This window comes from Amblyomma mixtum, chromosome 2, assembly GCF_055824585.1.
Source record: "Amblyomma mixtum isolate Tamu chromosome 2, ASM5582458v1, whole genome shotgun sequence".
In the NCBI taxonomy this organism is placed as follows: domain Eukaryota; kingdom Metazoa; phylum Arthropoda; class Arachnida; order Ixodida; family Ixodidae; genus Amblyomma; species Amblyomma mixtum.
In genome coordinates, this window is record NC_143013.1 from 302,502,964 (window position 1) to 302,524,548 (window position 21,585).

The window sequence follows — 21,585 nt, forward strand, 5'->3', positions numbered from 1 at the left end:
TACAAAGAAGTACCAGCAGACAAGAATCTGCTCACGCTGTGGCGTCTAGTGTGGGTTCAAGGACACTTCGCATGCGCACAGTTGCTGCAGAAACTAATGATGTACGTGAACTCAGCACCCGCATCGCACAGTGCAGGATTGTAATCGTTACACTGATTTCTGATCACTATGGGACTTAGCGAACAGAATTCGCTTAGTGCAATCGTACAAATCAAAATGGTGGCACTTGTCAGGCACAGGATTTGATAATTGTGTGCATTGTCCGGAAAGCGAAACTATAATGCGTAGGGTAGGTTGTGATGAAGGTCATGTGACCTAGGTAGCCCACCTGGGTTTCTTCTCCAGGGGTGGCTGCCTGGGCCACCTTACACCGCCCTATTTATCGCTCACAACGCTGATGACGAAATCCCCCTGCCCCTTTATAGACCTTTCCATCAGGCGAGGAGGATGTTGAAACGCCTCCTCTCTGGGCTGTTGCAAAAGGTTTCACTGCTGCTTTACCGCGCTAGTGAGGGGTGCACACAACAGCCCAGTGAGCAATGTGAAGACACCCAGGGAACACTCAGTGGAAAGGTCCTTACTTCTGTGCTAGACCAGTTTTGAATCCTAAACTTGTGTATTTATGTCACTGCCCTGCCTTTGAGCCACCAATCTTCCAATTGCTTTTTCTTCCAACGCTGATTCATTCATATTATACCTTTATTATATATCATGTATTGCTTCCCGATTTTTTTCTTCGTTCCCCTTTCCAAAACACACCATTGCACCATCCTCTTGTTGAATACATTTATTCCATTTGGATTGTCACGGTCTGTTTCACAAACAAGCATCGCACATGTTAATGCAGTATTTTAACAACAGGTAAAAATGTTACAAAAGCACGTCAAGCTTTCCATTATGGCCATGATAGCAGACCTAACTACAGCACAAGTAGCATTTGGATTAAGCATGCTCCAAATACAACTCGTTATTAACAATGAGGCAATTATATCATTTTCTGGAAAGAAGAAAAAGGCACAGGCTGCAGATCTTTCACCCATCATGGCAGTGCAGTTCCACTACATATGCAATTAGGAGCTAGCTTGCGATAGAAATGAAAGTAGCAAACTGAAGAGTAAAAGTAGTTGAGTAAGAGAGAGCTAAATACTCCAGCAGACACTGTTGATGCAGGAGATCAAAAGCTGCAGTGCTGATCATCAGGGAGAACAGTGCACTTATAGTGGGACACAACTTAAAAAAGTAGCAGTTGGCAACACTGAGCCACGGTCTGCAGCATCCTGTATTACTCCACTAGCCAATCGCAACAGTAAACAACATCAGCTTTTTAATGTCTGACTTTATTAAACAAGCCAGGTATAAAAATTTTAGAGCTTATCATTTGTTTCTTGTCGCTAGCTTCTTATTTAGATAACAAGAAAAGGAGGAATTCTGTGAGGCGGACCTGAATGTGGGCGGAGCTTCACTGCAGATTTAAGTTGCATCAGACTATAGTCAATCTCGAGTTCGGTACCAATCTAAGCTAAAGTACTCTCCACTACCTGCATGATAATTAGCACTGGAACAGAGGCATAACAGTAGCTATGCACACAGAAGCAGGCACAACATGTGCAACAATTAACTGTGCGCATAAATAGAGCACTTGATTTTGGACCCTATACCCACCTTCCGTGTGGAGAACAATTCGTACATGGACACGTTTCGACATGAATAGCCAGGCATATCCACTGGTCGCATGATGCTCCCTCAAGGCTCACCTGCACATTTTTCCTGAGGTACTTCAAAGATAGGCACACCGGTTTTGTAGCTGTCAACTGCCCACACGTGCTGCTGAAAACAGCACTTCAGGGAAAAGTTCAGTGTTAGTGGCTGAAGGAAGCTTACTGGGACTTCACATAGGTTCACATCACCGATCACATGACGTAACGTGATTCCGCAATAAAACAAATCATGTACACCCGTGATTTTTTTACCCTGTCAGGGAAATAATGTATACATATTTATGCGGAACATGTATATTTGTGTGCAGTGCGACATAGACAAACTGAAATAGAGGCATAAAAACACTGGTATGTGGGGTTTAACATTTCGAAACTACATGCGAACTATCATAGGTGCTGAAGTGTAGATCTGGATTTATATTTGACCATCAGGCTTCAAATGCACTGAGGCTGTAGCTCACACATTTTGAGCCAACTGAAAATGCAGCTGTCACAATTGGCATGCTTCAAAAATATTCACAAAAACACTACATTGTTTGCATTTTTCCTTGTCAACAACTGTTACACTGAACACAAATACCAGCAGATACCACTTAGCTCAGTTTATCATACTTATGAACATGTGCACAAAAGTAAGCAACAACTTCTGGTTTGGTTTGGTTTATGAAGTTTAACATCCGAAAGTGACTGAGGCTATGAGAGACGCCGTAGTGAAGGGCTCCGGGAATTTCGACCACCCGGGGTTCTTTAACGTGCACTGACATCGCTATTAGAGCGTATAAAAGGTAATGCCCGAAGCGTTTTTCGAATAAAAGTTGGAAGTTCTGCGCTCAGTGTGTACGTGTGTTTCTGTCTCTGTCCATGTTTTCTTCGCGCAGTTTAACCATGAACTGACATCGCACTGTACACGGGCCTCTAGAATTTCGCCTCCATAGAAATTCAACTGCCGCGGCCGGGATCGAACCCGCGTCTTTCGGGTCAGCAGTCGAGCACCATAACCACTGAGCCACCACGGCGGCAAACTTCTGGAAAGGCTCATAATGCATGTTAGTTGCCACTGTAGCTGAAGGCACAAATTCATGAATGAACACATCAGCAGTTTGAGTCACCAGCAAAACACTTTCATATTTAAGAGCAAAATGAAAAGCAAATGATACAAACAGAAGTGAGAAAGGAAAAGGCATCCAGTTATATTGTTCCAACCTGCAGAATCATCAGGTCAATGCTGATACACTGAATGCATTACGTAAGGGGCACTGAAATATGGCATGGAAGACACTACAGCTTTGCAGCAGAGACACAAGTGTTTCCATACACATGAACCCCTCACGCATTCTGGATATGTATAGCACTGCCCTACGATTTATATATATAAAAAAACAAGCCAGCAAAGTGCACCTGTAATTTTGTCATGTAATGTACCAAACAGCACATCCAAACTGTGTTCCAAATCTCAATGTTTACCACTTTTTACAGCCAGTGGATTGTAAGAAAGCTCGAAAACAAGAGCACTTTCCTTTTCTTTTTGTAATTCCCTTTCCTTTATCTCCCAGACACAGCCTGTCCCAAACAGAGAACCAGTTTGATTTCAACATGCTTCAGTCCCTGCCTATCTGATGTGTTGACACAGGTGCATCAATGCGATACATCCACTCAGCAACGTTAAAGTAGCCCAGGTATTCGACCTCTTCAGGTGTGGTGTCGTAATGGTAGTGTCCTCCCTGCTTGTGGTCGCTGAAGCAGTGAGTGTGCTCTATGCGCAGGTCCCAGCCCTAGAAATACCACAGCAACATGAATAGTGTTTCAGCTGAGCACAATGCACAACAGCAAGTTGGGTATCAGTTCTCCAGAGTGTCATCCTACAAAACACAGCAGCCATCTACAGACAAGTTTATCCGCCAGTTTTCCGCTTCATCTATCTCAACATATGTGAACATTATTTTTTACCAGTGAAAAATGCACACAAGACTGAAATTAAAATTTGTTCAGCATCTGTGAGTTCAAAAATTTCCAATACACTAAAACATGGCAGGTGGCGTTTACCATGCCAAAGCTGCATTTGACTACAAGGGACGCCGTAGTGAAGGGCTTGACCCCTTAGGATTCTTTGATGTGCACTATCACCGCGCAGCTCATATGCATTTTTATATTTAACCTCCATCAGAGGGGTGGCTGTCACAGCCCGGATTTGATCTTGCAACCCTGGAGCCACTGATACCCCAAGGCAAGTCTTAATATAGGCATCACGTGCTCTTTAGAAACAAGAAAATATAGTCAACCCCCTTAATTTCCTAGGCAATATTTGTTACCCAAACAGAAGATATGCCTTCAGCAATGTTCTATGTTGCTTTCACAGCCCTTTTCCTTGGCTTGTATATAAAACTGACAGCTTAAAAGCAAAGTCTTCATGTCTCACTAAACAGTAGTAAAGAGAATGGAAAGCTGGGCTAGTTGTAGGTTGTTCATGATGAAAATTTCTGGGCGCGAGCACACAAAAGACAGCAAAGAAACCACAAGGCGCTTGTCCTGTGGTTTCTTTGCTGTCTCTTGTGTGTTTGCGCCCAGAAATTTTCATCATGAGTAGTAAAGGGGTCAGCTTAGCTCCACAAGCAAACTAGGAAGGATGAATGTGACAGAAAATGAGGAAAAGCAGGGTGCAAGACTTGCTGGTGAGAGGGTGGTGCCGTACGCTGAAAAGGGAAGCAGAACACAAAGCGTGAGGGGAAATGCAAAGACAGCACGCAAGGGATAGACATGCACTCTGAGATGACACATGAAGCAAGGCCACACACACCACCAGGCCCGAGCATGCCAGGACCGAGCATGCCAGGTAGCAAAAGCATCACGCAGTCGTTACATTCAATACATCCCAGAATGCATAGCCAGAAAAGCATACAGGCGGAAGTGAAGAGGAGGTAATTCATTGTCAAGCATGCAGTGAAACAAATTATGAACGCCTGCCCTATACAATGCAAATAAAATTCAGGGGGCACTTTGTTGACCTAAACTGCGATGAGGCGAAAGCCTTAAGCGTGATTTTCCTGCTCGTGTCACTGATGTGTGGTTAAGATGTTAAGCTTCGCCTCCAAGAGCGGAATGCGACAGCGTCTTGCAACGCTGCCACGGAGTCCATGCATAGAACGCCATCGCCCGTTCGGTTCTACGCCTTGCTCGTCGGTAAATTGGTTTTTGAGGAAAGGAAATGTATCTCATATCTCGGTGGACACCTAAACCTCGCCATAACGGGAAGGGAGGAAGATGGGAGTGAACGATGACACCGTATTCACTAGACGCGCCTTTGTTCATTCCAAACCATCGAGCTGGCATGGCGGAGTGGTAGCGTGCTCGTCACGCACTCCGGAGGCCGGGGTTCGAATCCCGAGCTCGGCCAATTTTCTACTCGGTTTTATTTATCTATCTGGTCAGACTAGAAAGGTTAATTAGGCGAAATGGTTAATTAAGCAATCATCTAAACTCAGTCCCACTTACTTGGACCATCACTATACAATCCCTTTAAGTGGTTGCATTGGTTACTAGCCAAAGTACAATTGGCTCTGTTTGAAATTCGCGCATCGTGACGTCACGACCGTTTCGACCAACTGAAAAGCGTGACATTTCTGTCGACAACTGCTGCTTACAACGATGAGGCATTAAAGGCTTCCGCCTTAAAATGTTACAAATGGTATGCAGTCATCTTCCTGGAACAAGTCTGCATAGGCTACATCAGAAAAGAGCTAAATGCACCTTAGCTTTACATCATCTTACAACTGTGACATCATGTGACACAGATTCCTTGAAATTGAACCATTTCGTCCAAGTTCTTCAGGCATCTTTATGCAAAAGATGCACACCACTTCTACAATGCATTTAAAATAGGAGGCCATTTATTTGAGAAGCCACAGTCTCACATGGCACTTGCGATGGTAGGTGCCGCCTTTTGTTGTCATGGTGCTAAGGACACTCTAGTGGCATGCACTACCAAACATTAATGGGTCCTCCTGGTGGTCGAGCTGATCAGGATCAAAATCGATGGAAACCAAACTTTGCTACATAGCCAATCTGAATCGCAGTAAACCCTGATCTTGCTTGACACCAAGCCAAATGCAAATGAGATTTCAAATTTGGATCAAGGACCTGCCGTTGCTATCCTCAAGGTCAAAGAAAATCCCAACGCAAATTAAAAATGACATACACAGAACAATATGCTTCAGAAAGATGTGAAATTATCAAAGTATAAAATGTTTTAATCAAGACAGGTAGATTTATTTCATTACAAACCCATCCATGTGCTACAGCTAACATAATGACAGATGCATGCAGCATAGCCTGGTACTATGTAGCAGGTCAACTCATCGATCAGGATCAAGTGAAAATGTTAAGCAGCACTACATATTGAGGGTACTCAGGACTTCTATACCAGGAGTGAAAATATGACCCACTGCAATTTCACTGTAGCAACAGCGACATGCTCCTGCCTGTTTGCTATACATTCCAATATACAGTCAAGCCCACTTATAACAATACTGGTTATAACAATATATCGGATATAACAATGGTCAGTCATGGCACCATCAGCTTTGCCATGTGTTCTATGGTAAAATAAACTGCTTATAGCAATGCTGTCAAGGCACATTATAGGTTATAACAATTAAATCTGGTAATTGAGTGTAAACTATTATAGAAAAAGAAAGAAGGAAATGCTACAACCACACCAGCAAAACCATGCTTACAACACAAAAGCGCGCACGTGTGGGACCGACCAATGGACTAAGCTGGCGCAGCAACGCCACGAAAGCAAAAGAGGCAGGCATCATTGCGTCAGGAGAGCTGCTGCATTGGCTACGCACGCCATGCGTATCCCCAATCAGTCGGTGCAGTGTGTGTGCATGCAGCCAGCGCAGTTTTTCTCTTGCCAGCTGTCACTGCACCCTTAGTTCTGCATGCTTCTTGAATTTCCCATAAGAATCACTTCCGGAAAGCCGGCTTGATTCCTGTGACGTGGAGGCGCGCGAAGCTCCCAGTGGCGCAGTGATGGCGGTGCTTTGGTCATTGGTGAACATTGTTCCGGTTCCCTGAAGTTTGAATTAACGAGCTTTTACAGGCATTAGAACAATCAAACCCCTCCGGGTATTTACTGTCAATAAATGCTCTGAAGTTTGACGTCTTTTCTTTTTTTCGGCACAACCCTGTTATAACAATTATTGGTTATAACAATGGTATTTCCATGGCACTTGAATATTGTTATAAGTGGGCTTGACTGTATTGCACATTAACTCAGCCAGTGCAGAGGTTGCAAGCTTTATGTTACAAAAAAAAAAGAGCAAGTAAAATTGTCCTTACCGGGTCATGGGACACAAATACACTAAGGCAGACCAAGGGAGCATCCATCTCAAAAAACTTGAGCCAACTATTCATTGCCTCATTCGTTAACAAAGGTGCTGTGGAAAACTTCGGCTGGAAGATAAAAGATAACACAACTCAGAGGCCACTGATAAACTCACTGAACATCTTGTATTTTGAAACTTTTTTTTCACAAAAAATTATAACTATGCTGTTTCTTTGATCTATTAATAAAAAATGAACAGCCTGAAAACACATAGCCTAAAAACTCGGGGGTTGAAGTCGCATCCGCTCTGCATTGTTTAATACATGGACGAATGGCAATAGGCTGGCAATAGGACTGGGATACATGAAAATGAGCACGTAAACAATGAAAAATGCTTCTTGAACGTACCTAACGACATTCCTGTTGCCATTATTGCGAGGCCATGAAATGTGTACATCAAGCTTTCTATTGCAGCAAAAGAGATTAGGGTCTACGTCTTAAACCAGTTGTCGGTCCCTTTAAGAACAAACTTGCGGCATGATGTCACAAAGTGTACGCACCATGATGTGGAGTTTTGCTTTTCCTTTTTCAAGGAGGAAAGCTCCACCAAGGCCAACTGGATTGGAACCATAATGAGCAGCCAGCACCTTCCGCATGGCCGTCACAAAATTGTCACCACCTGTGCGCCTCTTGGCACTTACACGGATCACCTAAAAGAAGCGTACCCTGTTAGTAATTTTCAAAACTGTCTCTCCGACGACCACTGCAACATGTGACTGACAACAGTGAATGCCTGTTCAGAATCTCCTTCACAATATATTGTTACGTATACGCAATATGTACCACTGCTGTCAAAGGTTGATTAAATGTGACTTTGGCGAGTAAATTTAATTTACTGCCATCCACGACACACTACCTCAGATTTCATCTTGTATGGTAAAATTCACACACTCAGAAATAGGCTGCACATATAAATTCCATGCTGCATATAAAGAAAGCAGCAAAATTGAGCTTTTTAAGCGATGCATTTCATTAAAGTATCAAGCCACGCTTAAAACACCACATTTTTGATAAAATTCAGATTTTCAAATTTTGTTTCATAAATATACCGATTTGTTCCTGAATGAACTGCAACAAAAATGTTGTTTCTAATTAACACCATCACACAGATACAGCAAAATCAATCAGTTTTTGTAAATTTAGCCTTTCTACAGCGAAAGTTGCTTTTTGCCATATAGCAGACATCCGTCTAACGTTGCACAATGTCTACAGTCCTTATGTTCCAAGTGAAGCTGTTCCTCTGCATGTTGCATTGCATGTTGCATGCAAGGTTAATCCCAATTCATTATTGGTTTTAAACAGGCTAAAACAACTGCCAAGCAAAAACCTGTTCAAATATGTTCTCAGCACTTTTAGAACCTCTTTGCAGCATACTGTCTCCCCACACAACACAAGGACACAGCAGCTGACAGCCATTTGTTGCCGTGGCAGCTCTAGTGCTAACCAAAGTCCACAAGTTAGAAGGTTTATGCAAATCAGTTTCTTTTGCACTGTGTCAGCAGAAAACTAAACAAAGGTCTCCAACGTGTTCGGCTAAGCGGAATTTGACTTGAAGGGCGTCCATTGTACCACAGCAGGATATGGTCCTGAACCCATAATTCAATAACAGCATGAATTGCAGTACAAAGCTTTTTTCTCTGCACACTATGATGACTTGGTTGAGGACTTTACACATTCATTCTTGGAATATATAAATATCATGCAAGCAGAACTTCATTCACATCATGATTAATGAAATCAAAGAAGATTAAACTGTTGTGAGTGGACACATTGGTAAAGCGCCTCTAACACACAGTGATCAAAGGTTCCATTCCATCCGCACAGCCATTACCGTATTTTCCGGTGTATAAGACGCACCCTTGTATAAGACGCACCCGCCATATATGTAGGCTGTCATTGAAAAAGTTGGTATATAAGACGCACCCGTGTATAAGACGCACCCCAATTTAACCGGTTAGGCTAGTGAGAATGAAACATGCTTGCGCGACCATCGCGAAATTCACTGTACCTGTGACAAATTCTTAAGCAACGCTAAGTGATCGAAAATGGCAACACTCACGTTATACCCGCCCACGTTTTAGAAAAAAGAAAAAACGAAAGTGCCCTGCATTATGTCCATAACAACATTTTATTTCTACTTAAAACCTATGAAGTCTTCATCTTCGTATACGCTATCAAGAAGTTCGCCCATTTCTGGCGGCAACGAGGCTGAAACCTTATCTTCGTACTACGTACACGGAGCAAAGTTGAAAATGGTGGCTAAAAAGAACACCGGCTTGTCTTGACTTGTCTTGACAGTGGCGAGAAGCGCGATTGTCTTCATCTTTTGGCATTTCACTTTACTTTTGCTTGGGGCCTCCGAAACGGTCGCGTGTTTGTGATCCCGGAAGTCGTCATCCCAGCTGTTTCATGATAAAGTTCATCCAAGAAAAGCTGCGCACGGCGGTCCCCGTATTGAAGTATTAACCGCGTTACAACCGCGTCATTGGTAGAGATATTTTTTCGATGAAAAAAGCTTGAACATGAACCTGAGTAACTTCTGAACTCGCAAAAAAAAAACGCGAAAAATTAGCGCGCACCAGCAAGATTTCTGAAAAAAAGTCGCGTCTTATACACAGGAAATACGGTACATTCAGTTGCACATTACATGTCACAGTCACTAGTTACCAAGAAAACTAAACTACAGCGCCATCAGTAACCAATCACTTCCCAAGTGCGAGTACCAAAAGGGAAATGTTAATCATTCGCCTAGCAGTCATGCCTGGCTAGAGCATCCTTCCAACTCACTGCCCACTGGCGAGTGCCAGTTAGGGTGAAGGCATGCTCTATCAAGTAGTTCACGTTTGTTTAAACCCCTTCTGCAGTTGACTTATCGAACCTTTTCCTCTTAGCGTACTAAACAAAGCAGATGCTAGCACCTGCCAGCAAGAACCAATCCATGCTCACTCCAATCAGTTTATGCCACACACACAGTTACGCACCTTTCCAGGCTTACCCTCAGAAATGAGCAGATTAGCCATGAGACCAAACTCGCAACACGTGGTAGTGAATCGGCCTAGCTCATAGCTGCCATCCTGCGTGCAGAAAACAGACTGGGTGTGGGAATACTGATCACCGTCAAGCAACTTGTTTTCATGTCACTCAAAGGTACCCTGAAACACAGCTGTCTTTCTATTATGACTTAGTCTCTTGCCATCCTACATAGTACACCTTGCAGTCAATGAAAGTAACAGTGTCACAGGTGCCCGTTTCCCAGCAGAAGAAGAGCACGTACACAAATGCAATCATAATGTAAAATAAAAATCTGCACCATAATGAAGCAAGAATAGTCAAGCAAGAGGAATGTTAAGTGTACCATTCCTGTTCCCCAGCACACTGCCAATGCAGAGAAAACAGGGGAAGCCAGACAAAGAAATGGCAACCCTGATGAAACATGACTCGAGGTCCCTATAACAGGAACAGCTATAAGTAGTTACAACTTGAGAATGCAGTATCAGCACCGCTTCCTAATGCTAATGCCTAATGGCCGCACAGTGACAAACTTCTTTCAAAATGTCCTCTTGCATTCTGCAGAATACTGTTGCCTTGGCCTAATGCTAATGCCTAATGGCCGCACAGTGACAAGCTGCTTTCAAAACGGCCACCTGCATTCCGCAGAATGCTGTTGCCTTGACTGCCAGCGTGGAAAGCATGCTACGCATATTTTGTGCCATTTGTCATGAATTTCGTGGACCGTATTTGTCAAGAAGTTGCAATAGACGTGTCTTCGCACATGTGGCCTTTTTTGTGTCCTGTGACATGAACTGAAAATACGAGCTAGCCCCAGAGTTGTCGCATTTCATCAGCTGATCCTGTTGTGCACAGATGCCTCATTGGACAAAGACGCGGTGGCCAAGCTCATCTGGTGCAGTTTATCATGAATGTCAGGTAGTATGTGCATGACAAAGCTGAGTTGTCCACATTCACACCACGCCGCTTATGTACATGCCCGTACTGCAGAGTGGAAAATAGCTAGAAGAGCGCTGCAGCAGCCAGGGAAATGCCCATGAGTGCCAGCTTCCCAGCGTAACCACAGCTGACTCAGCAGTTGCAGTGGAGTCGGCGGCCCAAGGCCGGTGTGCATATTCCGTTTTTTGCACTCATAAAGCAAGGTAACACCCCCAACTTCCGAGCTTCCTTCAGGCAGCACCTCTGAGGAAGCCAAAGAGACTGCTATAGTCATTGCTCTGGCATACACAGACACCCGTTACATTATTAGCGACTCAAAAACTGCCATTCTAAATTTTACCAGGGGCAGGGTTCATTCCCCTGCACAATGCCAACAGCACATGCTCACCCTCCACCTCCCCCGACACGATGAGCTCATCTGGGTGCCTGCGCACTCGGGAAATCCTGGCAACGAGGCTGCATACTCCTTAGCCCGAGGGGTCTAGAAACCGGGCACAGGCGGGCATCTGGGGGGGATTCCTCGAAGAAGCGTATGCACTCGTTTGCTGAGCTCACCACAAACACCCATTTGTTTTTAAACGTTCTACCTATCTCGGGCGGCTGAATTTCGATGAAGGCGAAATTCCAGAGGCCCATGTACTGTGTGATGTCAGTGCACGTTAAAGAACCCCAGGTGGTCGAAATTTCCAGAGCCCTTACTGTGGCGTCCCTCATAGCCTGAGTCGCTTTGGGACGTTAAACCCCAATAAACCAAACCAAACCAAACCTTTTCTTTAAGATTCATCATCATCATCTGCCGCTAAGCATATTTTCTCCCGGCACGATCATGAGCAACATCGTCACACGTTTTGCTCTGCGTAATAACTTTTTACTACCTAAAGTCAGAACTAACTACGGGAAACAATGCCTTCATTTTTCATCCATATCATTTTGGAACTCTTTGAACTTAGACATCAAACAAACTAATACGCTTTCTTTGTTCAAGGTCAAACTTAAGCTTTTCCTTCTTAATGTGTGATTTTTTTTTTGTTATTGATCCTATGTATCGCAGCATCTGTGAGTTTTATTGTACATTCTCCTGTATTACATTGTTTGTATTTACATATCTCAGTAACTGATATTACACTATGTACCTATATTTATTCTGTGCGTCCCTAATTAATGTCTTGTGTATTTTGTATTTTGTTGCATACTGAAATTTATTTTCATGGGAGGTCCCACCCGCGGTCTTGTACCATGGGACCTCTCACTGTATACGCTTGTAACTTTGACTGAAATCCTGAATAAACTTTCAACTTCAACTTCCCGTGCAGAGCGCCTAATCTACCTGTCACCCCAACCATCCGTCACCACTAGGGAACAGTCAATCTGGCATCGCCTGCATATGCAAACGGTGCCTACACCAGCTAATCTTTTTAAATTTATGTTGGTAAGGCCGCCCTTACCCACGTCCTCCTATAATGCCCGGCATCTCCTCCCCACACCAGGCCGGTACCTTTCCGAACCTAGGAATGGGGAGACTTCACTACGGTCAGCCGACGTGGCCAAGCAGATCACCGTCAGCCGGGCCACATACGTCATGGACCAACACCACATAAACATTTAAACCGTGAGTGGTGCCACCTGCAGGCCTCGAATTCTCTTGCTAAATAAAATTTTTCCATCCACCCATACCTATTTAGCATCGACCCAATGCCCATTAAATTTAAGAGAGAAACGCTCTTGGTTGGTGCAACAGAAACAAGGTCATATGTGCAAAAAGCGTTACTGTGCGAGTGCTTTAACACTTACACCACATTCATTCCTGATGAACGTGAGCATTTTCCACCTAAGCCGAGCAGTCAACGAGCACTAAGGACCTCTCTCAATGTAGTCAATAGGAATGAAGAGTAATTTGTCGTGCGTCGCTCACGAGAAAACTGCTGCTGCTTTTGTGTGTGTTGGCCAGTTGCTTTGTTGCAAATGATGAGAGCACACCGGACATGTTGACAAGAGAGAAACACATACTGACGTCACTGACAACCCGCATTCACACAGACTGCAAAGCATGCAGTGACATGAAGCGTGAAGATATGCAAATCGTGCTAAGTACTCAGCATTGCTTTCTTTTTCTGCCGATATTGTGGTTGTGAATACCAAAATATTTAATTTCATCAAAAACAACTGATTTTATTCAGGTGGAGGAAGAAAAACGTGCCGAATCGTTTTTTGCGAGGAGCTGATTGTGTAGATGCTCTACACATGGGCTTCTACAAACAACTTATGCTCATGAAGGCATTTTCTGAACTCTGCAACTTCCTACTCATTACAATGAGCTTGCACCAATTACAGGGCTGTGTATGCCTAGCAGCAGTTCTAGGCAGTGTTATCTGCCTGAAAGCCACAAGTGGAGTGGAGTGAAAAGTCGGTGGGAGAGGAGCCTCTGCTGCATTTTCAAGTTGCAACTGACAACAATTTGATATTTATAAGCAGCCACTTTTCTTATGTTTTAGCATTTGCCCTTACTGTAAGAAAAAAAAGAGCCATGCTTTACTATCTTTCCCCATATGAAAAAAATCGTACTGCATGCAAATGAAACTTACAAAACAAGGCACTATGATTAGGGCTCCTAATTTTTCACGATAGCTCAGAAACTCGCGGATTGGAGCACTTTTCGCAGAATTCTGTATCAGCAACCACATTCTCTTTTTTTTTGGGCGATACTGTGTTTGTGGACATCAGTGTGAATGATACAATGATAGAAATGCGATTATTTAATTGTCTGAATTCCCTTGAAACATAGCAGTATAACCAGGTAATGAACAAAGATCCGCCGACACCTTGGCATGCTTGCTACCCCATTTGCTCAAGCAAGCTAGTTCATCAAACGCTGTGGCTCTGGCATCAACACGTTCACACGCTTGCAAGAACAGAGTGATGATACTGGTGCCTGTTGAAAGCATATCAACGGATTTTCTGGAATATAATACAGTTCTCTTTCTTAAATCATGTGCTTCTGAAAGCACCTTGAGCTATATTTGGAACCAAGCTACGAAGACAGCGCAAACTTTTCCGTTTTTCGTGGCACCCACAGCGAGCTCACCCACCAGGCTTAACAGCTGTGAGGAAATGCCAACTTTTCAACAAAGCGAACCGCACAACACACACCGGCAACAAGAGTTGCAACAAACGTGAAAAGAAGACGGTGCAGGCCGTTCAGGAGAAACAGAAGACAGTGAAAGAGTTGTGACGAGCAAACAAGAAAAAAAGGGGCAAATGGGCTCAGAATTGAGCAGCACAAAGCAACGAGGTAGGAAGTGATGGCGCAACGACCGCTGCTGTGCTAAAAGCCACATGTGTTACCACACAAGAGGATTTCCACGGAAAATTGCATTCTTTGTTCTCAAGTTGCAGAATTTTAATTTTTCCGCTGCAGAAAATTAGGGGTCTTAAGGCATCAACTCTGACCAACAAGAAAAAAAAAACATACTAAAAAATTGAGATGTGTACACTCATTCTGTCTTTCTTTTGCACCAAGCTGCATATTAATATGCATCCATAATGTCTCTGAGCAACTTTCTATGAGGAACACAAAGCACATTTTCACTTCTTGCAAAACCTACTGAAACAAATCAGCTGCCTCCATTGGTTCAGGATGAAAAACAGCAATGCTTCCCAAATTAGTTTCTGCGAGTAGCTTCCAAATAAGCGACTTCTACTTAGTACGATCAATTCAAGACAGGTATGTCCATAATAAAAGTGCTGCCACTTACCTCGTTAATCTTGGCATAGTGACTGTTATTGAAAGGCTTCTCGCCACACTTCATGTTGTGCATCATCTGAGTGAATAAAAAGAAAACGGGGAAAAAATATGAAATGACACTTCCAGAACTGCCCTTGATATGCTGCTAGAACTGAAAAAGCACGCTGGTAACCTCACTTACTTGAGGCTAACCAAGAACTGTTCTATTAAACTGCTACCTGTCATGCAAGGTCATTAAATAATGTGCCCACGGTCATTGTGCATTCTTATGTGAATAACGTTCCAGACACTTGTCTAATATGCTCAAATGATGTATGCAGGTGACATTTGCTGTTGCTTCCATGGCTCAAAAGTTTTTAAAGGTGCACTGAAGAGGATTCTGAACTTGTCTTTTTGCCGCGGGAACTCGATCTACACGTTCCTAGCATTCTTAGAAACTGCAACTTATTGCCCTGTATGGCCGATTTCCCTAATTAAATCGAATTAACGTCCGGCTCCCGCCCTTTTTATTTAATTCTGCCTCGTACGATGGGCAGAGTCAACCAACGCGTGAAGTTCCTTTCAGCCAGCTCCGTGGAGGCTTTGCTTTCGCTTTATTTTGTTTTTTAGGTTTTCATGAATAAATAGTTTCATTCGCAGATAATATAGCCGCAAAATAAGCCCGCAGAAATAAAAATATGCGCGGACTATTTGCTACTACGGACTACTACGTATTACTCCGCCGATGGCAGAGCGGCAAGCCGCCACGGGACTGGGTGAAAGGCACTCCACGCGTTGGTCGACTCCGCCCACCGTACGAGGCAGAATTCAAAAAAAGGGCGGGAGCCGGCCGTTAATTCGATTTAATTTGGGAAATCGGCCATACAGGGCAATAAGTCGCAGTTTCTAAGAATGCTAGAAACGTGTAGATCGAGTTCCCGCGGCAAAAAGACAAGTTCAGGTTCCTCTTCAGTGCACCTTTAAGGCATAACAGATAAAGCACTAACCATACCAAAACACTCTGTAGTATGCAGTTCATGCGTCTTCGAGCTGTGTCCACCCCAACAATGTTCTCAGTACTTCCCCACCATTTCACGACTCGCCCTTATTAGTCCTCCACACGAAATACAATCTCGTAGTTATGAAGCAATAGGCGCTAGAATGCTGCAAAGGTTGACTAGTGGGGGGCTTTAGACACACATGCCATTAAACCCTTGGCGAGCCATTCCATAGTCTCAAAATGCAACCGCTTCTAAACGCAGCCGAAGTTCACTATCTGCTTTCAGCATAACTATATATACGAGACATCATGATTTGTTTTCTGCGCCACACTGATAAAGAGCAGACATTTCTCTGAAGCACCAATGTGTGCATCATCAATTATATTTCAGTAAAAGTATGACACAATGGTTTATTATAAACCCATTATTAAACACTAAATCAGGCACATTCAGTTTCTCACGCTAGTGCCTTCTTTCTGAAGCCCAATAACTAAAGACAAAATACAATTGTGTCAGAGCAACCTCCAAATACGTAACAGATAAAGTAGCATACATATTGCAATGTGCTGCAGCACAAATATATCAACGACAATAGCATACCTCACTGTTGACGCCGACCACATTAAAGGGGCCTGCGCCAGCACCAATGGCAAGCCCATCAGGTACTTCAGTCTTCCTCATGACTTCTTCTAAGTTGTAGATCTGGAATAAAAGCACTAAGCTGTTATTAGCGCCTCTCAACAGAACATGTACTGCAACACAAAAGCGACACACTTGCTCTCTTTTTTTTTCTTTTTTTATGAAGATGAACCTTTTAACTGAAGCAAAAAAATGTTTCTACGTCGCACAGCAAAGATTGCATTCAGTGCTTCAAGTTCCACATAACTCAATGGAATGACTACATTGCTCTCTGAGCCTCTAATACCTGTGCTGTCATGCAGTGCTGTGCTGGCATCTGTCAAGTATTTGCACAGTTCTAATTTGCTACTGTGGCTAAAGGTCTTAAAGGTGCACTAAAGGAGATTTTGAGCTCGTCTTCTTACCACGGGAACTCGATCTACACACTTCAAGCATTCTTAGAAACCTCGAATTATCCTCCTGTGCAGCCAATTTTCCTATTAAATCGAATTAAGCGTCGCAGCTCCCGCCTTTTTTTTTTTAACCCACCTCCGAGGGGAGTCAACCAACTTGTGGAGTGCCTTTCAGCCAGTCGCATGGCAGCTTGCCACTCTGCCATCAGCGGAGTGATATGTAAAGCAAACAGTACACGCGTATTTTTATTTCTGTAGACCTAATGTGCAGCTATGTTATCTGCGACTGAAACTATTTGTTCATGGAAACCTAAAAACAAAATAAAAGCAACACCAAAGTCGCCACACGACTGGCTGAAAGGCACTAATATCACGCAGTGATTCATGAATCACGGTGGATACCACACGGTGATTCATGTATTCTAATATATAACACATCATTTTGAAACAAGAAAACACGCAACTAGAAATAGGTATCTAAAGCACTTTAAGATCTTAAGCCATGTTTTACCATTCCACACCCTACTAAATGTCACTGTATACTACAGCCTACGACAGGACAAAGCTGCTAAAGTGCTGACTACTAAGCCTCCCAAAGTACTCATGCTGTCTCTATACTGGCTGCTCCCTGGACCAAGGGCCTCATCCGTCTTAAACAACTTTCCTCTCTCCCTCTCAATAAATGTTACCACCACTTCCAAATGAAGTGAAACAGGCAATGGAAACTTCTCAATCTAGTTTAGTCTAGTCTAGGTTAAGCCTAGTGCACATGCTCACTTGCTACATTCGGCTTCTTTCCATGCGTCAAAGTTAAACGTGTGCCATTTAACAAACTAAAATAGTTGCTACACTAAGGTACTGATGTATACATAAAAAAAACAGAAGTTACGGCTAGCAATACACTGATCATCTCATATGCTACAACTTTGGATGGAATCTTGCATCAAAGCTTTCTCATTTTCAAGTTAATGAGTTACAACAGAATGAACTCTTACCTTGTCTTTCTGCACAATAGGAACTAAGTAAGGAACTCCGCCGACATCTGCCAGCCGTGGGTTGCCACATATCCCTAATGAACAAGACAAACATAAAACAGAGAAACATCGCAGCAGTAAAGCTGCCACTTAGTACAGCCAAATGACAACCACTTAAGATGAGCTGAACCACACTCATGTATTTGAGTTTGCCAAGTTTTCACTGCAGCAGTTTGCAGAAAAGTTATGCCAATTACACAGTAGGCTAGTTATTAGTTACAATCTGTCTTGTGCATTCTGTTTCCATGTGCATAGCAGATGCTGCAAATGCGAAAAGAAACAACAAAACTTACATTGCTGGCTTTGCTACCATAACTTTTGCACCGTCTGCTTTGCAAAGAATAACCTTCCTTACTACAATCCAGCACACCTTTTGCTCTCATTGCTCATAACAGCCAGCCTTGATTTTTTTTTTTATATATATTCACCACTCATTCTCGTGGTGCCTTCAACTATAGAAAATCAGTATTAGTACATAGTTGGCGACAGGTGCTAAGAGTTCCCCCAGTTGCTTTACGTGTTAGCTGTAACAAGAAATTAGTTCACACAAATAAAAAAAAGTCATGGCACCCACCAACAGAATAATCACAGCATTTTTTACTGCTATGGCATCTGCATTACTGGATACGAAGTGCTCCAAGGTACATGTAACCATGCACAAAGTATATCTTACAGAAGATGAGTAAGCCTTGGGAAAATTGGTTTTAATGTACAACTAATGCATCTGGTAAATTTCTGTTGGAATCAAGAGTGTTCTAGATGTCTAATCAAACTACTAATTTTTGTGTTTATTTTTTTGCAATTAAAAAAAGCAAATATCAAACGTATTGCTGTGAGACAGTGGAAAAAAGTGACTAATGAGCAGCCCCTAGAAACAACGACTATCAACTATTTTTTTTTTTCGTGCTCTAAAAATGGATGAAATGCAGTGGTGATACCAGGCTGAAGCTGCTAGTGTCCAGTGTGAGTGATTGAATGGCAGTAAACGTGCGTGGCCACACTACAAAATGACATGACGTAACTAAATTTTCAGCTCAAGCTGAAAGGCTGTTTAAAGTTATCTATCATCCAGAGTGACTGCAATACACATTTTGTGATTAATAGCACACTCAGAATTACACCATAAAATTTCATCCCAACAGTGAGAGATAAACTGAGATTTTCGTTGGCCAACAAAGTTCAAATATTCACACGATCTCAACAGATAATGCATCAGAGATTCTTTTTTTCTTCCGAAGGTTGGCTACAGGCATTCAACATGCACCATGCAGAATGCGGAATGCGACATTTCGTGGTCTTGAATCAGCACTGCTCTGAACGTCTTTTATTTGCACCTAACCTGCCCCTGAGCCCTCTTAACTACTTTGGAAGGTTACATACAAGGGCAGTTACCTTTCTTCAACAATGGCACCAGCACGACTCTTGTTATCAGACAATACTGTACTTTTTACACTACAAGCCACATGTTGTCGCTATCATGCAGTACCCAGAGAGTAAGCTACCAACAACAGCAGAAGACACAGTGCTAAAAAAAAAAAAAAAACAGACAACAGGAGAGAACACAGATATGTACTTGCTCTCTTGTGTCATCCATGTTTTTTATTGCTGTGTATTTCATAATTAACACCTTAATACATAGCCAAACAAAAAGCTTATAAAGTTCTAATAACGTCCACATTTAACAACAAAAACTGCTAGCCAGCGTCCTTGCTCTTTTGAGGCCATTCATCACTACTACCTGTCTTAATGATACATACACCCAACTATACGCTACGTCACGTATACATAATGGATGTAAAATGTGATAACCTATCTTGTGCTTTTTATTCTCTGATGCCTAGCACTTAATGTCACTGCTATCAAGGCAGCAGCAAGCAATCTGCGGTCCCTGTGGTGGTCTTTACTCTTTACACCTTCGTTCCTTACCCCTGAGACTGCTGTCTTGGCACTAGGCCAAATGCATCCTCATTAGTGCGCGTCAATGCCAATGAAAGCCTGTCAGGGAGTCTTGTTGGAGGCAGAGCTGTATCACTGAAGAAAACGCTTGCAACCTCTCAATAACTTCACAGACAGCAAAGCTCTACTGCTTTGTTCTACAAGGCCTATGTGCTCAAGTTGACTACAGCAAAAATGTGTCGAGTTCTACCTCATTAGGAGTTGAAAGAATGAGCACAGCACACAGCACAAGCAAACAACTGAGGCATGTAACGAGTGTACTGTGAAAGTCCTTAATTATTAACAAAAATAGAATTAAAAGTCTCACCTTCAGAGGCAAGCATGAAAGGTTTTTCCTTGAGGTTTGGGCAGTCAACCACTGAAACTTCAACATGCTCGAATGTGCTCTTCAGTCCGTCGTTCAAAACTGCGCGAAATAAAAATGAACATGCTGACATAAATTGAACGGGAAGCACGTTTAGATACACTAAATTTAAACAACACAATCCAACGACTCACAGACAGGGCGTTTACCGACAGTCAAATTCGAGACGTATTTCAATTGCAAGAGGTCAGAAACAAGCCTTGTAAACTGTTCTAGCATATATACATTTTATGCATATGCGATCCTGAGTCCCAAGTCAGCTGACAAATGCGCTTCTTTCAGCGGTATAATTAGCGCATAACTTGCACGCGCTCACGTGCGTCAAAACAATTTGCAGCAGTCGCAAAAGCGGCAGTTACGGTGTGCGGCTTCCCGGCCGTACACGAATCTGTGTGACGGACACATGTACTAATTAAGGCAGTGAGAAAGAACTGAGCAAAACTACTTTATTCTCTTCTTTTTTACACGTACATGCAAAAGTCCATATAGCTACCATACAGAAGCGGAAAATAGGTTTGTGAGCAGTCTTTTGCGATATAAATCATGCCTGCAAAACGTAAACCAAAACGGCCAGCGGGTACGGTTTGGGCAGCTGCTCGCAAACAGCTAATTTCGCAGTTGGTATGCACACGACTTTCAGGGCTAGCCGCCTCCGATAGAGCAAGGACAGCAACACTCTTTCATCTCGGCGCAAAGACGAACGACCTTAAATTTAGCAGGGCGATCGATCTGCTTCGGCCATCGAGAGCCACGTACGCGTACTCACCTTTGGCGACTTCGTCCAGGCTGGGACGGTGCAGCGAGTGCTTCACGACCTTTGACGCCGGCATCTTGAAGTTGCGACCGACGAAAACAACACTTTCAAAACGAAAAGATCACTTCTGTAACGCCCTTAGCACTGTCCCTCCCTCGTGTTGCTGCGAGGTCAGCGGTGTAGCAGGTGTGGTGCGACCGACGTGTGCAAAATACACACAAGAGGCTGCTGCCTCTCGGCGACAGAGCAATCGCCTGAACCGAGCGACGGCCGTCGATAAAATGCTTTTTATCGCACTCTGGTCGAGGTATCGCCACTTATTATCTATCCAGCGGCGACAGCAGGCGCATTCAGAGAAAAATAAAGGACATCCGAACGACCCGACACCGTGAATTGAGGAAACACGCGCGTCGGACACCTACAACAACTTGTTGCACGGTGCCAGTTTCGCGCCGACGGGCGGCGGTCGCACAAGTATCGCTCAATCAAACGCCAAAACAGACCCCTCGATGCGAAACTGGTCGTGGGCGGGCGTTTTTGCACAATAGCGGCGATGATGATGATGACAGACTAGCCTTGTTTCGGTTTCGGAACGATACCCGCTCTATGTGCGAAATGCACGAGGCGTTTTTTAATTGCGACTTAACAATATTAAATTCCTTCACTCATGTA

At 43.4% G+C, this 21,585-nt stretch overlaps 1 protein-coding gene across 1 annotated transcript; it reads right to left on the reverse strand.

Moving 5' to 3' along the window:
• Window positions 1-772: 772 nt before the first annotated feature.
• Window positions 773-21,425, reverse strand: LOC149364718 (beta-keto L-gulonate decarboxylase-like). The gene is made up of 9 exons (XM_089574660.1): window positions 20,926-21,425; window positions 20,103-20,201; window positions 17,801-17,874; window positions 16,375-16,476; window positions 14,805-14,870; window positions 10,086-10,178; window positions 7,605-7,754; window positions 7,059-7,172; window positions 773-3,490 (listed from the first exon to the last, which is right to left on the reverse strand). The coding sequence occupies exons 1-9, from the start codon at window positions 20,987-20,989 to the stop codon at window positions 3,317-3,319; spliced, it is 936 nt and encodes a 311-aa protein (XP_089430786.1). The 5' UTR covers window positions 20,990-21,425; the 3' UTR covers window positions 773-3,316.
• Window positions 21,426-21,585: the final 160 nt, after the last annotated feature.

Coding starts and splice junctions, on each gene's coding strand:
- LOC149364718 (XM_089574660.1), bottom strand. CDS start 20,989: ATGCCGGCGTCAAAGGTCGTGAAGCACTCGCTGCACCGTCCCAGCCTG. Junction 16,477..17,800: donor CTATTGTGCAGAAAGACAAG/GTAAGAGTTCAT, acceptor CTTTTATTCCAG/ATCTACAACTTAGAAGAAGT. Junction 14,871..16,374: donor TGGTCGGCGTCAACAGTGAG/GTATGCTATTGT, acceptor TTATTCACTCAG/ATGATGCACAACATGAAGTG.